This window comes from Copadichromis virginalis, linkage group LG15, assembly GCF_057382275.1.
Source record: "Copadichromis virginalis isolate Kocher_CV1m ecotype Utaka linkage group LG15, C_Virginalis_male_GT1.1, whole genome shotgun sequence".
In the NCBI taxonomy this organism is placed as follows: domain Eukaryota; kingdom Metazoa; phylum Chordata; class Actinopteri; order Cichliformes; family Cichlidae; genus Copadichromis; species Copadichromis virginalis.
Genome location: NC_140632.1, coordinates 29771975 through 29788844, shown reverse-complemented (window position 1 = coordinate 29788844; position 16870 = coordinate 29771975). Strand labels below are relative to the sequence as shown.

The 16870-nt window shown below is 41.3% G+C and overlaps 1 protein-coding gene across 4 annotated transcripts in view; it reads left to right on the top strand.

The window, feature by feature from the left end:
- enah (ENAH actin regulator) overlaps nt 1–16870 on the top strand; it is a 145243-nt gene that overhangs the window by 67529 nt on the left and 60844 nt on the right. For all 4 annotated transcript variants that reach the window (XM_085432862.1, XM_085432858.1, XM_085432860.1 and 1 more), the window contains exons 2-3: nt 8456–8621; nt 13114–13291. In XM_085432862.1, coding sequence (XP_085288988.1) covers nt 8456–8621; nt 13114–13291 — 344 coding nt within the window. The remainder of the gene's footprint in view (nt 1–8455; nt 8622–13113; nt 13292–16870) is intronic.

Here is a 16870-nt window from a genome sequence, read left to right as displayed (position 1 = left end):
CCGTGTTTTCCAAAACACACGGTAATAACGACGGCCCGCTAGCATGTGCTACCAGAAATAGTGCTTTGTTGTGTATCTGACAGATGAAAGCTAAACCAGCTCCACACCCCTGAAGTTGCAGCATTTTTACAAACCAATTCTGGTTCATCCGTTCCATTCAATGATCCGCTTTCGCTCTTCTCATTCTCTGTCGCCACCATGCTTTTTTTCGCCATGTGCATATGAAAACAAAGGCACTGCGCATGCGCGTTTTACTCATATTCTATCGCGATATTTCATTTTCTTATCATTGCCCAACATTATACCTGTATTACCGTGAACGGTATGATACGGCCCAGCCCTACTGTGAAGAGATCACCACACTGATACCACAGTAATACTCCACATATGGTGAATCATAAGGCTCTGTATAGCTGGCACAATGACACAAATGAATTCATCACTCAGCTCCTGGCTTTGTCAGACTGGCAGACGCACTGAATGAGATTTTTAGTTTGGCCATTTTTGGGTTTTTTCTATATTTAGATTAGTCACTCGGCTGCTTACATAACGCTGGCCCATCAGTTGTGGAAAAAGTCGCAGTTTCCAGCCATAGTAATGATGGACTGAGTCAGTAATTTTCAGGTAATCAGAAATTTGACTTGCTCCAGTCTTCAGTACCTTAGTTCAACAACCATGGGTTAGAAGGAGCCAAATCAGTGATTCCCTTTTGCTTTTGTCTTCTACTTCTCTCCTCTGCACTCCTTTGCTCTCTGTAAACCCACAGTACCTCACCCACCCCAATCCTGGCAGGATGTGACATCATGGTAGTGAATACCCTGGAGCTGTTCTGTTCCTCTTTGAAGTCAGAACTGCTCCAAACTCAGAGCTTCATTAACATTAATGAAGGAGATGAAAATATTCTCATTTCATTTCCCATTCTCTCCATTTCTATTTTTGTCAGATCTGCACATTTGTCCTCTTTGTGTGTGTGTCGGTGTGTGTGTTGATGTGTCACTATTCCCTTTTCCTTTTAACAGGGAAATAGTATCCACATACATGTAAAACTGTTGTTTGTCTGTAAGAGCATTCAGATTTTTAGCCTGTAGTTTGGTATTTTATCTAACATGGTGAAATTTAAGGAGCTCATAAAGTAAGCTGTTAAACTAAGCAGATCTGGTTAGTTAGATGGTCATTTAAGCTAATGTAAGCTACTGTTAGCTAATGCTACTTGATATGCTTCATTGCTTCATGGCCCCCATTGCTTCAATGACTATCCCCCCACCCACACCCCACACAATTTACACCACCCCTGCCCACACACCTTACCAATCTGAGCCATGGTCTGAGCAACCCCCATCACTGAGGCCACTCACAGATGCTATTCAGACAAGCGCTTTTCTTTGCACTACTTCCAAGCACTTTGCAACTACTTTGCTCTCCAATGTGTGCCTTATTTATTTTTTTTATTTATCCCTCTTGTGTATATATTTTTCCCGTTTGCTATTTATTCTTGCTGTCTACTATTTATATTTTATTCTGGCACAGTTGGTGTGGAGCACCCATAATTTCATTGTACATGTACAATGACAGTATTCTATTTTATTCTATTCTAGTGTGACGTCTGGGGCTTCTTTGCTGCTTCAGGAGCTGGACGACTTCCTGTAATTGAATCATGAGCTCTGCTCTCTATCCTCAAGTGGTCAGCACTCCCGGAGGCTGGACATCATGAATGTCCAGCCGTCAGTAAACTGTTGATTTTAGCCCGTTGGTAGGTGGCTGCCAGGTAGCAAGGTGACATTATAATATCCGATATAGATGGGAACCAGTGGATCCAACCATTGGACTTAAATGTATCCATGTGCCAAAGTTTGGTTGCTATTCAGACAAGAAGAACATTTTATAAAGCACATTTAACTTAATATAAATCTCAGAAATCTAATCTGTAGTTGCATTTAGGAATTCCTTTTTAGGAAAAAGCATGGCTCTTTCTGCAGTCATGTTGGCACAGAGGCACAGAGTGTAGCAGTGTAGTCTCAGTAGAGAGGCAGGCAGAGGGTAGCTGATACATTTAGTGGAAGGGTTAACAAGGAGACGAGGAGGGTCAACAGGACTAGATTACACCGGTCAAGTACTTAACCATCAAAGCTTACATTTCACTGTGACTGTCTGAGACATATCACTGAATTGGCTGCAAAGACGAAAGACAATTCACCACTACATAATGTACATACTCATGTACAATCTCAGTTAGGATTGCTATTAATGTAAATAAGGGTGCATTTTACAGGTTCTTCCTCTGATGACTGTCTGCTTTAAAAGAACCATAACTGTCAAAGTAATTATCCTACAGAGTTTGGACCAATTAGGAGAAAGCAACTGTGTCATGTCTGCTCATCTGTTCTCCACATTTTCTTTCTTTTGGTTCCACATATTCCTTGTCTTTGCTCACATTGGTTGCAAAGAGCACTTGGACCTTCAACACAAAATCTCTTCGAATCGCACACATGCAAGCTGTACTACATTCACCACACAAAAATGTAATGTTGAGAAATTGCATAGACATGCGCACCCAGTGTGGTGAGAGTTTATGACTTAAAGCCTGCAGGCTATGGTCTGCAGTGGTCCTGAGCTTTAATTTATTTTATGCTATGATAATATGTGACATCCTATCTGGCCAAACAAAGTGACCACAGTAACCAAAATATGCACCAGTGCTCTCATTATTTTTTTACTGCTCAGTTGTGAGGTTCAGAGTGCCTCTTTTGAATGGCTGCATTCAGTCACTCTCCCAATTCCAAATCCATTGGTACAATTCCAGGAGGTCCTGGAATATGAAGTCATAGCATTTGGGGGGTCCTAATCATTCCTAACTTCCCGTATATAAGCGAGTCTGAAATGGTTTTATATGTAAAGATGATGAAATGCTATAATCATAAGGTAAATTAAAGCTAAAGCCAAACAGTAAGGCTGACTAAACTTGCCTGTTAAATAAAAGCAAGAAGAAAACTGACACAAAATAACAAAATCTCACTTTGTCACTTGCTGGTACTAGATTGGACCCCTTTGCCTTCCGAACTGCCTTAATTTTTCATGGCAAAGATTCAACAAGCTGCTGGACACATTCCTCAGAGTTTTTGGTCCATGCTGACACAATACCGTCAAAAGGCTGTGGACTGCACATCTGTGAATTTCCCATTCCACTGCATCCCAAAGTGGCTCTATTGGATTGCGATCTGGTAACTGTGGAGGCAATTAGAGTCCAGTGCACTCATTGTCATGTTCAAGAAACCAGTCTGAGATGATTTGATCTTTGTGACATGGTGCATTATCCTGCTTGAAGCAGCCATGAGAAGATGAGTACACAGTGATCATTGGAGATGGTTGGCTAAAACGCTCAGGTAGGCCGTGGTGTTTAAACGATGTTCGTTTGGTACTAAGGTGTGCCAAGAAAATCGCCTCCACACCAGCAGCATCCTCAGCCATTGCTGTACGTCAGGATGCATCCATGCTTTCGTATTATTTACTGAAACTTCTGATTCTACTATCTAAATGTCACAGCAGGACAGGAAACTCGTCAGACTAGGCAACTTTTTTTTTTTTTTTTTTGACTAGTCTGACCCAGCTACCAGACCAACCCAACTATGCTATCTGTTAGCATAAAGGACTGAAGGTCTAAAAACTGTTAATTTATCATCTGAGCAATTACAATACTGAATACTTGGCTACAGTGCTGCTTCTTTAAAACAAATCTTTGTTTTTAAGAGGAAGTAAATTAGCACATGAGACTGAAAACTTGGTGTTTTCAGAAATGTATCATCCCTCTTTGCAGTTTTTAGTATGCAACTGGAAATTTAAAGGCATGTGTGCGGTCTGAATACTTGTATGCACATAAACCAGTGACTAGGGGTGGGTTTATCTTCCAATCCCAGCTGAAATCACTGTAGCTGCTGCTGCTGTGAGCCTCAGAGGAGAAAAGTTAATCGTTCTTACTCCGTTTGGCCAGTATAATAGAGACGTAAGGTTGGAGTAATTTGCCCGTAGAATATTGAAAAATCTGCAGTGATCGTGAATGAATGGTTCTGTCTTTATTTCCAGCTCCAGTGTGTTTGAGCTCAGAGCTTTTACTAGTTTGATGTAAGGTGAGGGCTGAGGTGTGAAGTCTCGGTGCATCTTCAGAGAGGTTTGACATTAAATCATATTGTAAGTTCATCAGCTTCTGTGGGGTGTTACCACAGCTCGACCATGATGAAGCACATTTGAGCAGAGGCGTGAAAGTGTTTGTGAGAGCTGGAAATGCGGGGAGCTGTGCATATGGATGCCTGAACCTCGTGCATGTGTGTCCTTGTGTGTTCTTTGGAGAGGCATGGGTGTATGAACAAGCCCACAATACACACTGGCGATAAATGCTTTGCAGCAGTCTCGGGAAGTTTCTTTTTTTTCAATTCCACAGAATATTCTTTGAAACCTGGAGTGAGATGCATGTTAAGTAGCTCTGGCATATGCAGGAGACTGCTTGCACTCCTGTGTGTCTGTGTGTGAACCTCGTTCGTGGTCTACATTCCGAGATGTGTTTTTCTTCTCACTGTAAAGCCTCTATTTTCATGCATTTCTAACACTGACGCAGACTCTCTGAGGATGTGTATATGGCCTGTTCTCATCACTTCCTCCCTGACTCTTTTCACTCCTTCACCCTTCCCCAAGCAATTATGCCTGTCATTTTTACACTTCCTGTCTCTCAAGCTCTCCCTCCGTTTCCCGTCTTAACCTCTGCGTTTTTGCCTGCTTGTATTCAGAGTGTAAATTGTCACACAGGTTCATGATATCATAGGCCACCATATTTGGCTTTAGGTGAGAAAACAATGATGATGTCATTAGTGTCAGACTGGGTTTGAGACAACAGATACAGTGGGGCAAAAAAGTATTTAGTCAGCCACCGATTGTGCAAGTTCCCCCACCTAAAATGATGACAGAGGTCAGTAATTTGCACCAGAGGTACACTTCAACTGTGAGAGACAGAATGTGAAAAAAAAATCCATGAATTCACATGGTAGGATTTGTAAAGAATTTATTCGTAAATCAGGGTGGAAAATAAGTATTTGGTCAATAACAAAACAACAACAACTCAATACTTTGTAACATAACCTTTGTTGGCAATAACAGAGGTCAAACGTTTACTATAGGTCTTTACCAGGTTTGCACACACAGTAGCTGGTATTTTGGCCCATTCCTCCATGCAGATCTTCTCGAGAGCAGTGATGTTTTGGGGCTGTCGCCGAGCAACACGGACTTTCAACTCCCGCCACAGATTTTCTATGGGGTTGAGGTCTGGAGACTGGCTAGGCCACTCCAGGACTTTCAAATGCTTCTTACGGAGCCACTCCTTTGTTGCCCGGGCGGTGTGTTTTGGATCATTGTCATGTTGGAAGACCCAGCTTCGTTTCATCTTCAAAGTTCTCACTGATGGAAGGAGGTTTTGGCTCAAAATCTCACGATACATGGCCCCATTCATTCTGTCCTTAACACGGATCAGTCGTCCTGTCCCCTTGGCAGAAAAACAGCCCCATAGCATGATGTTTCCACCCCCATGCTTCACAGTAGGTATGGTGTTCTTGGGATGCAACTCAGTAGTCTTCTTCCTCCAAACATGACGAGTTGAGTTTATACCAAAAAGTTCTACTTTGGTTTCATCTGACCACATGACATTCTCCCAATCCTCTGCTGTATCATCCATGTGCTCTCTGGCAAACGTCAGACGGGCCTGGACATGCACTGGCTTCAGCAGCGGGACACATCTGGCACTGCGGGATTTGATTCCCTGCCGTTGTAGTGTGTTACTGATGGTGACCTTTGTTACTTTGGTCCCAGCTCTCTGCAGGTCATTCACCAGGTCCCCCCGTGTGGTTCTGGGATCTTTGCTCACCATTCTCATGATCATTTTGACCCCACGGGATGAGATCTTGCGTGGAGCCCCAGATCGAGGGAGATTATCAGTGGTCTTGTATGTCTTCCATTTTCTGATGATTGCTCCCACAGTTGATTTTTTCACACCAAGCTGCTTGCCTATTGTAGATTCACTCTTCCCAGTCTGGTGCAGGTCTACAATACTTTTCCTGGTGTCCTTCGAAAGCTCTTTGGTCTTGGCCATGGCGGAGTTTGGAGTCTGACTGTTTGAGGCTGTGGACAGGTGTCTTTTATTCAGATGATGGGTTCAAACAGGTGCCATTCATACAGGTAACGAGTGGGGGACAGAAAAGCTTCTTACAGAAGACGTTACAGGTCTGTGAGAGCCAGAGATTTTCCTTGTTTGAGGTGACCAAATACTTATTTTCCACCCTAATTTACGAATAAATTCTTTACAAATCCTACCATGTGAATTCATGGATTTTTTTTTCACATTCTGTCTCTCACAGTTGAAGTGTACCTCTGGTGCAAATTACTGACCTCTGTCATCATTTTAAGTGGGGGAACTTGCACAATCGGTGGCTGACTAAATACTTTTTTGCCCCACTGTATATATAACAAGCCAATGAGATGGTGTTTTATAGACATTGACGTTTATAAGGCAGGGTAGTTAACGTGAAGACTGCAGGCTTGTGCTGCTTTTAAATTTGACCTTTAAAAGAAAAAAAACATGATATAACAGCTTGTGTGTTTCCGAACTGCATGGATGCAAAATAATCTATAGCAAACCTTGAATATGAGCAGATACAAAACTACATCCTAGCTTATTAATTACCAGGACATGTCACCACGCTATATGGAAGCTTGTATAACAGATTTCTTTTTGATGTGCTAAAGGAAAATCATTTTTCCATCTCACTCTAGCATGTGTGTTTTGCAAGCAGCCAAGTTTCAGCTGATGTTAGCAAGCCTAGTTGGCAAGTTGCATTTAAAATCTGTCCAATTCCAATGCACCTACACTTAGCAGTGCTGAGGCCTGAATGACCGCTGTCTCTACATCTGACTGTGCAGACACACTTGTCATTAGAAGCCTCCACAGCTCTTAACTTTAAGCCTCAAGTAAAACCAGATTGATGAGATGTAAAACAAAACCACAGTACCATTATTATGTAGGTGGAAACTGTCCATAGAGGCAAAAACTGTTTTTTTTCTTTTCTTTTTTTATATCAGGCTGAAAAAGGCACATTTCATAGCCGAATTTGGGCATTTCAACATGATAGCCTCTGGAGTGATTTTGGAGGCAGGTTCATGTGTCCACTACAGAAAGTGCAATTCCAAAGCTGCATAGCTACAGTGAAAAGTGAGCACAGCAGAGTTTCCAGGCCTTAAATCAGCTGTGTGGCAGCAGATGTAGCCATCGCAGCAGAAAAGACTGGAGGCAGTTTTTTTCCTCTCAAATGAGCAGTCTCCCCTCACTGTCAGTCTTTAACTCTTTCCCCTGTAAAGAGGACATTTGATCTCCTTCCCTGTACCCTTAATGACGAGTTTTGACACCTCAGTATATAATAAAGAAATAGTTTGACAACCAGTAGGATACTGTCTGGGTTTGCTGTTTGCTGGTTTAAGAGAATCTCTAGATGGATGATTACTAATGTGTCACTGAGGAGCTTGGAGGCATCTGAAGGGCTGTGGACTTTTAGTCTGTGCACTGCAGACCAAGTTCATAGGAATTTAGTTAATACTGATCAGTAACACTAATGAAGGCATTTGCTTGCTGCCTTTGAGAATTGGTATGTTTGATTAAACTGATATTAGACTGCTATGTTTGATTATGGAGGAGTATGAACCATGTTAAACACCGATTTTAAAAATAAATAAATAAATAAGGATACGGATAAGCTGTTTTTGTCGGTTGCAGTTGCCTGCAGCTGAAATGACACACCTAGTCGACCATACATACAATACATACAATATACAAACTTACATTGTGGATACAGGTCAGGCTAGGCAGCAAAAAAGGGATAGACGGTGAGATATGTAATACATAGGGGCAATTAGGGAGAAAGTGATTACTGAGAAGACACGCGCAAACACCCCCCCCCCCCCCACATACCAAACTATTAATACAACAAAGTTAGTTTAGTTAGGACTGCAAGCAACAATGACAGCAGATATGACACTGATTAGGTCCATCACTGTATAAAAGTCAGAGCTGAGGTGGGAGCGGGTTGCCAGGCAGCTTGCAGAGGCAGAATCAGTTGTGCACAGACTAAAACTGAAATGACATTCACAATATGAGATGTTGTGTGGAAGTGTACCGGCTGAGCCATCAGCTGATCTGCTGTAGTGAAGTTTATTGGTGAGCTGTGGAGCCAATGAAACATTCACTAGTTAATTTCATTTTACAGTCTGTTTTTGGTGTTGCTTTTATACCTGTGGGGTCATCTTTGTATTTGCAGTCCCAAGCACTTGGTCACTTCACAAAACTTGCTTCAAAGAAGAAAGGAAGATTGAAAAAGATTGGATTTCTAAAATGGTAGAATAAACTTTTCTATGTCTCTTGTCCCTGCAGTGAACAGAGCATCTGCCAGGCGCGAGCTGCTGTCATGGTGTATGACGATGCCAATAAGAAGTGGGTCCCAGCCGGTGGCTCTACAGGCTTCAGCAGAGTCCACATTTACCACCACACGGGCAACAACGCCTTCCGTGTAGTGGGACGCAAGATCCAAGATCATCAGGTCAGTGGATGAGACGGGGCTGTTACTATCACAGTGTATATATAGATTTGAAAAGGAGAAATGGTCTGTGACTATAAGCATACAAAAACAATGACACAATTATCACATTTGCGTTAGTGATATAGTGCTGATATTACATTTTTTGACCTCCGACTGTGTCCTCTGGCAGCAGATCCTTTTCAAGACAGAACTGTCCATCCGCTGGACCAGTCCTGCCCTGGCTGGGACATTCCAGCATTAGTAGTATTCATGTTGATTTGTGTGCCAGTAGTTGTTTGGAGCCCTTTTACAAATATACCTTTTAGTTTTGAAGATTGTTGTGCTGTATCATATCATCTGCAATGATACTAGTATAAATATTTATACATATTAAAAAAGAATCACGTTGTGATGTAATTTCTGCAGCAGACTACCAAAAAACAAGATCCTAGCAGGGAAGGTGTGACGTGCAATGTGCAAATGAATGACTCCATCAAGTGTCACTAGAACACTTGATAGTTTGAATCAGTGTGTCACAAAGAGCAAACAATGGATATGAATTACTGATGTGCTTACATGGTGGAAAAATGTGCCTGGTTTAAAAATCTCAATTCAAGATGCAACGTCACACGTAGAAATAATTTAAGTTTTATTATGTGATAGTATTTTACAATTACTTTAGTTATTATTAATCAAAAGTGTTAAGTAGTTATTTTGTAGTTTTACGTAAATTTTCTCAGTGGAAAAAAAACTGCAAAAGTTACTTGAGTGCTCAAATTTGAGTTATACTTTATAATGCTGTCTTTACTGGTCTGTTCAGTTTAATTTTATTTATACAGTGCCAAATCTCAACAACTGCTGCTTGAAGTTGCCTTTTATTTTATTGTATGTTGTAGGTAAAGACTAAATAATACAGAGAAAATCCCAACAATTACATGAGCCGTATGAATAAGCACATGGTTGACAGTAGAAAGGAAAAACTGTCTTTTAACAGGAAGAAACCTCCTGCAGAACCAGGTTCAGAGAGCAACAGCCAAATGCTGTGACCCACTGGGTGTTTCAGTAGATTCACACGTGAATGACATGGTTTCTTTATTCAGTGACAACAGAAAAGGATGGAAATAACCTTGAGTTACTTGCACTTTGCCATAATATTTTTCGACTTTCCACTGAACCTGTATTCTGAGTCTTCAACTGTTTTCTTCTTGACCATCTTGTTCCTCTTTTTTCTGTGCATGTCAGCACATCGTGCTGCCTGGTTAGCTTTTATTTGTAAGAATAAGTAACCATCATATATTTATTACAGCAAGCCATGCATGTATGAACACATAATGATTTAGTCCTACACAGCAGAGTCCTGGTGAGGACATTTGAGCAGAAAGAAACTCAGATTAGCTCAAATGGCTCATAGCTTCAGAGCAATAATCCCGAAGCTGACAATAATCCTCAGTTTAGATGAAAGCATCCCAATCAGAGCTGAGGCACAGTGGGTACAGTTATATGCAAAAGTTGGGGCAAATCTGTGGAATTGTGAAAAGGCAAACATTCCTGCAGGAAATGCAATGTGTGAGAGGGATGAGCTGAATGTATGAGTTCAGAATTGTGTTTATTGCGCAAACCTTTGCAAACAGCTGTCAGTGTGCTCTGCATGTGCATTTATTGCACATTCGCACTAAATTGCACTAAACCTTTGGTGTTGGTTATCTTTCTTCTGGAATGCCACAAAATCTGTGTATAAAAACTCGGCTAGTGAACAATGCTTATGGCAGCTTCCCATTCCTCCAACCTCCGATCTGGTAACCATTTGGAATTTTAACATATCTAATAAAGCAAATTGGAGCGTTTAGACAGTGGATTTTCATTAATATCAGGGAACACATGTTTCATATTCATAATACAGACGTGCTAAAAATTGACTGGCTGGAGTGTGCGCATCCTCAGTTATGAGGCCTGTAAAAACATGGACGAGTCAGAGGCTGGACTGGCTGTGTTGGCGCTTCACACTTGGGCTTCAGCCTGATTTCTCACTGTGTGGCACTGCCTATCTTACCATTTCCTCTATTTGTTTCACTGCCATCCACAACAAAACATTTGCAGTTACACAGTTCCTCCTCACATTTGCTGCTTGTCATCTTATCCAGTCCATCAACAATACAAAGCAAATATGGGAATCCTTTCCTGCCTACCAGAGACACATTAGCAAAAACTCAAAAATCGACAACAGACCATTTCCATAGTCAAATAAATGTCTGCTCTGGTGCTAAAGCTTGTTTCTTTATAAATGAGCAGATTGATTACAGGTATTAGCACTCATAGAGCTGTTTTTTTTTTTTTTTTTTTGCCAAAGTAGCAGTATCGTCTTCTGAAGTATTTTTTGCAATATTACCTTTAAGCCTAGTGTCAGTACAGTACAGTAATCCTTCATTTAAATCAGGATGCGGCAGAAATCAAAACACACCACCAAGCCCTGTGTGATAAGCTGCTGGGTCCCTGTTGGGGAATGTTTTGAATTTATTCTCCTTATTAGTTTGGACGAGAGATAGCACAGCGATTATGAGATTAAACCGCATTACACATCTTTTCAGGGTATATCCGCTATATCAGATGAACTGTAACAAAATGAAGCGTGTGTGTGTGTGAATTCACTGATAATGCTGATTATGATGCTTCAAATATGAATGCTTTCATTGTGGGGGAAAAAGAGGTTGGACTTTAACAGCAGAGAAGGCAAGTTAGCATGCTAACAATCCAATAAATCTACTGCAAATAATGTATACTAATAAGCCTTAATAGCCTTCTCAAAGGTTTTAGAAGCTTGTTTGGTTCAGAAATCTTAAATACAGTAACTGTAAAAGACGGACATAGCAAAGACACTATAGAGAGGGACATAATGATGATGATAATAATATTGATAAATTTTATTTGAAAGTGCCTTTCAGAACACTCAAGGACACTGTACACAGCAGAATACCGATAATAAAAGCAAGCAGTTTACACAATCATAAAAGCATAACACATAAAAACAAATTTAAAATAGAGTGGAGAGGTTATGCGGGATAAGCTATTTTGAACAAGTGAGTTTTGAGTCTGGACTTAAAGAGAGAGAAGGAAATGATATATTTTTTTTTAAATCAGGAGGTAGGGAATTCCAGAGTCGAGGAGCAGAGCAGCTGAAAGCCCTGCTCCCCATGGTGGCGAGACGGGGAGAGGGGACAGAGAGAGAAAGAAGAAAGATCTGAGACACCGAGATGGGATGGTGATCTGAACCAGATCACAGAGATATGGAGGGGAGAGATGATGAATAGCCTTAAATGTGTACAAGAGTATTTTGAAATTGATGCAATATTTGACCGGGAGCCAGTGAAGCTGCTGCAGGACAGGAGTGATGTGATGGATGGAAGGGGTCCTGGTGATAATACGAGCAGCAGAGTTCTGGATGTGTTGGAGCTTGTGGATGGCCACAGAAGCATAGCTGTTAGGGGGGAAAACAGTATTGTAATGTTATTTTTAGGATGAAGTAGGAATCGTATTGGACTCATGACTCTCCTCGTGATGACTGAAATTAAAGGTAACTTGGAGAATGCTGCCACCCATTGTGACATCACCACTTGTTTCTCAACTGTGCAAACTGAAGCCATGATATTAAAGTTTTGGCTGCTTTTGAGCCACAAAAGGTCATATTTGGACACTGTTGTATCTATAGACCATATGGTTTATGGTCTGAAAGAATAATCATTCACCATATGTGGTTTTTAAAATGTGTCTGTCTGTCTTAAAATGCCAGTATCTGATGGTCAGGCTCCAGTGAATGAAATATTGCTAAAATAATAATGATAAATAATATTAATAATGATAAATATATCAATTTTTTAAAAACTTAACGAATAAAATACTAAAGTCATATCCCTGACTTCAAGCCTAAACAGAATCCTAACTATGTTTTAAAAATACACACATTATCCATATGGACCACATGGATACTTTAGGCTTCAGCTGTGTAGGCACTCTGATGATGGAACTGAATATGTTTGTACTGTGATATGAGCCAATACACAAGTCAAATGTGAGTAATTTCCCCTTGTTGCTTCAAAAGTTTGATTTTTCTAAAAATACTTTTTGACTTTGCATGTGAGTAGAAAAAGGAAAATGTTCAGACAGTTCCTTTAGGTTCTAGGGAAAATGGTTTGGGACCCCTCCCTATTGGTCTTATTTAACTGGGAGTACCTTGAGGCATTACTGTTTGGCTGTGTGCCCCGAACAGTAAAAACCTCAGATGTGAACACTTAAAGTGCCTTAAATTAGACACAGAGTGAGGGGATCATAAAGTCTACTTACGAGGAAGTAAAAGTGACTTTAAACAACATAACAGGCGACAGTGTTACAAGGTTGACATATTGTGTTTTAATTGGAGATATTTTATTTTATTATTATTATGATCCTTCAGACTTGAAGTCATAAACCTCTCCTGTCTTGTCTCCGTTTCCTCTCTCTTCTGATTCACGGATGTCTGCAGGTGGTGATAAACTGTGCCATTCCCAAGGGGCTGAAGTACAACCAGGCCACACAGACCTTCCACCAGTGGCGTGATGCCCGACAAGTCTACGGCCTCAACTTTGGTAGCAAGGAGGATGCAAACGTATTTGCCAGTGCCATGATGCATGCACTGGAGGTGCTTAATTCGCAGGACACAGGTGAGACCTCCTGAGCATGCATGCTTTCTAGCTCCACCACATGATAACTGAATATCTAAATTATGCATGCACAAACTATATAGCTTATCCTGATACAGGATTCAGCTATAGCTTTTATTTAGATCAGATCTGCATTTACACTTGGTGCTGTTATTCCTGAAGATGGGCAAACATGACGATATATTGGTGTCTGCATGCTGTCGGGATTTGGAGAAATCATAGTCATATTTCTTGTCGTGTTCTCTCTGTACTGAGAGCTACGCTTCTGTAGATTTGTTTTCACATTGCATTTTACATGTGGATTTCCCTTTCTTAAAGAAATCAAAACAAAGAATAGTAACAGATGTAATGGCATGAGAGCGTCACATGGTCATTAGCAGCCTGCTAAATTAGCTGCTAGCATACCTTTTCTCTTTTGCAGGCTGCATAGGTTTAGCCACCATGATCCTTTTTTTTTTTTTTTTTTTTCATGATTTCAAAATAACACCAGTGATTTTAAATGTTCTGAATATCAGCCCCTCTAATCAGGCTGACCAATAACTGGCCTGTCTCTATACTGTATATAAAAGATGGACATTTCCAATTTAGCATTTTGACTGTCGTCCTTAGAGGATATAGGCAGACACTTGTTTTTGAATTACTGTTTTGAAGCCTCAGATGACTTTTTACTTCATCTTGTAGAATGTTTAGCTTATTTTAGAGTTTAGAAATGTGTTATCATAGAATGTAGAACTATTGTAGAGACATTGATACTGCCCTTAAAGTAATAAAGGCCTCACTGTGTCGTGAACTTAAGAGTAGATTGTAGGAGGCCTCTCCCCCACTGAGTGGAAATTCCCCAGAGGATGTTTTAAGGTGGGGGTCTAAACATTTGTAACTGTGGTTTGGAAGGGAGAAAGGTTTTATGACCTAGGGAGTTACCTACACCCACAGTGTTTTAACTGTCACGCACACACATTCACACGCACACTCACTCATGTGCACTCACACATACACACAGGTATGCGCACACGAGCACTCACATAGACACGTGGGAACGCGCACATGTAGGCATTCATGTGCTCGTGCACATAGACACAGACAGAGTTTGCAGCACACTGTAGGGGGTTTTATGATGGGGTCGCTTCTATAAAGCTGGCTGTAACTAACAAAGGGTTGAAGATTTTTGCAGAGGGACACCGGCCTTGTCTTCTAGAAGTGCATGCTTAAATGAAGACGAATAAAGATGAATAAAGGTTTTGTGAAAATGACTACTGAGTCCGATGCCATCTCTGGATGCTCGAGGAATACAAAGAACTGGGATAAAACTGATTTCTTAACAATCTTATTGTTTTGAATCCATGTGTAAAGAAGGAATGATGGTCGAACTGCACATTCTACTGACTTTCAGGTCCATAAACCCATTAAAATTTTGACTGAGCTCATGGCCCAGTAGAGGACTCACAAACTGCTATCGGACTGAAACCACAGATTTTGCGTCTTGGTGGCCATTAAAAACATTGCAGATTTAAGGCACATTAACATGGCTTCACCTTTTAGACCAGGAAACTATACCCATACAGTGGGGCAAAAAAAGTATTTAGTCAGCCACCGATTGTGCAAGTTCCCCCACTTAAAATGATGACAGAGGTCAGTAATGTGCACCAGAGGTACACTTCAACTGTGAGAGACAGAATGTGAAAGAAAAATCCATGAATTCACATGGTAGGATTTGTAAAGAATTTATTCGTAAATTAGGGTGGAAAATAAGTATTTGGTCACCTCAAACAAGGAAAATCTCTGGCTCTCACAGACCTGTAACGTCTTCTGTAAGAAGCTTTTCTGTCCCCCACTCGTTACCTGTATGAATGGCACCTGTTTGAACTCATCATCTGTATAAAAGACACCTGTCCACAGCCTCAAACAGTCAGACTCCAAACTCCGCCATGGCCAAGACCAAAGAGCTGTCGAAGGACACCAGGAAAAGTATTGTAGACCTGCACCAGACTGGGAAGAGTGAATCTACAATAGGCAAGCAGCTTGGTGTGAAAAAATCAACTGTGGGAGCAATCATCAGAAAATGGAAGACATACAAGACCACTGATAATCTCCCTCGATCTGGGGCTCCACGCAAGATCTGATCCCGTGGGGTCAAAATGATCATGAGAACGGTGAGCAAAGATCCCAGAACCACACGGGGGGACCTGGTGAATGACCTGCAGAGAGCTGGGACCAAAGTAACAAAGGTCACCATCAGTAACACACTACAACGGCAGGGAATCAAATCCCGCAGTGCCAGACGTGTTCCGCTGCTGAAGCCAGTGCATGTCCAGGCCCGTCTGAAGTTTGCCAGAGAGCACATGGATGATACAGCAGAGGATTGGGAGAATGTCATGTGGTCAGATGAAACCAAAGTAGAACTCGTCGTGTTTGGAGGAAGAAGAATACTGAGTTGCATCCCAAGAGCACCATACCTACTGTGAAGCATGGGGGTGGAAACATCATGCTATGGGGCTGTTTTTCTGCCAAGGGGACAGGACGACTGATCCGTGTTAAGGACAGAATGAATGGGGCCATGTATCGTGAGATTTTGAGCCAAAACCTCCTTCCATCAGTGAGAACTTTGAAGATGAAACGAGGCTGGGTCTTCCAACATGACAATGATCCAAAACACACCGCCCGGGCAACAAAGGAGTGGCTCCGTAAGAAGCATTTGAAAGTCCTGGAGTGGCCTAGCCAGTCTCCAGACCTCAACCCCATAGAAAATCTGTGGCGGGAGTTGAAAGTCCGTGTTGCTCGGCGACAGCCCCAAAACATCACTGCTCTCGAGAAGATCTGCATGGAGGAATGGGCCAAAATACCAGCTACTGTGTGTGCAAACCTGGTAAAGACCTATAGTAAACGTTTGACCTCTGTAACATAACCTTTGTTGGCAATAACAAAGTATTGAGTTGTATTTTTGTTATTGACCAAATACTTATTTTCCACCCTGATTTACGAATAAATTCTTTACAAATCCTACCATGTGGATTCATGTATTTTTCTTTTTTCACATTCTGTCTCTCACAGTTGAAGTGTACCTCTGGTGCAAATTACTGACCTCTGTCATCATTTTAAGTGGGGGAACTTGCACAATCGGTGGCTGACTAAATACTTTTTTGCCCCACTGTATATTATACAGCCTGTGCATGTCTGTGTCAGCCAAGTTGAGCAAGCAGCTTTCAACTCCCCACACTGGGGTTCAATATTTTTGTAACATAACAAATATAACATGTCAAGAGCCCACTCATTTACACTGCCAGTAGTTTGTTCATATTAATTCCGTTTCAGAGGTTTCATCCTCTGATTGTATTCATAACATGTTGAGCCTCCACTAAAACAGAGAGCGCTGATGAATTTTATTTCTTTTGAGCATTCCAAAGGAGGGATGTTAACAAAGATGTTTGAAAAGAAGAACACTAGTTCAGAGCTTGTACCTGTACAGAGCACTGAGAGATTTCCACATATCTAATAATGTAGCATTAAACTCCAGCTCCTGCTGCATTTTTGGACCTGTGTTTACTGGAAGTAGAACCACTAACTTGTGCTCCTGCTCAACTC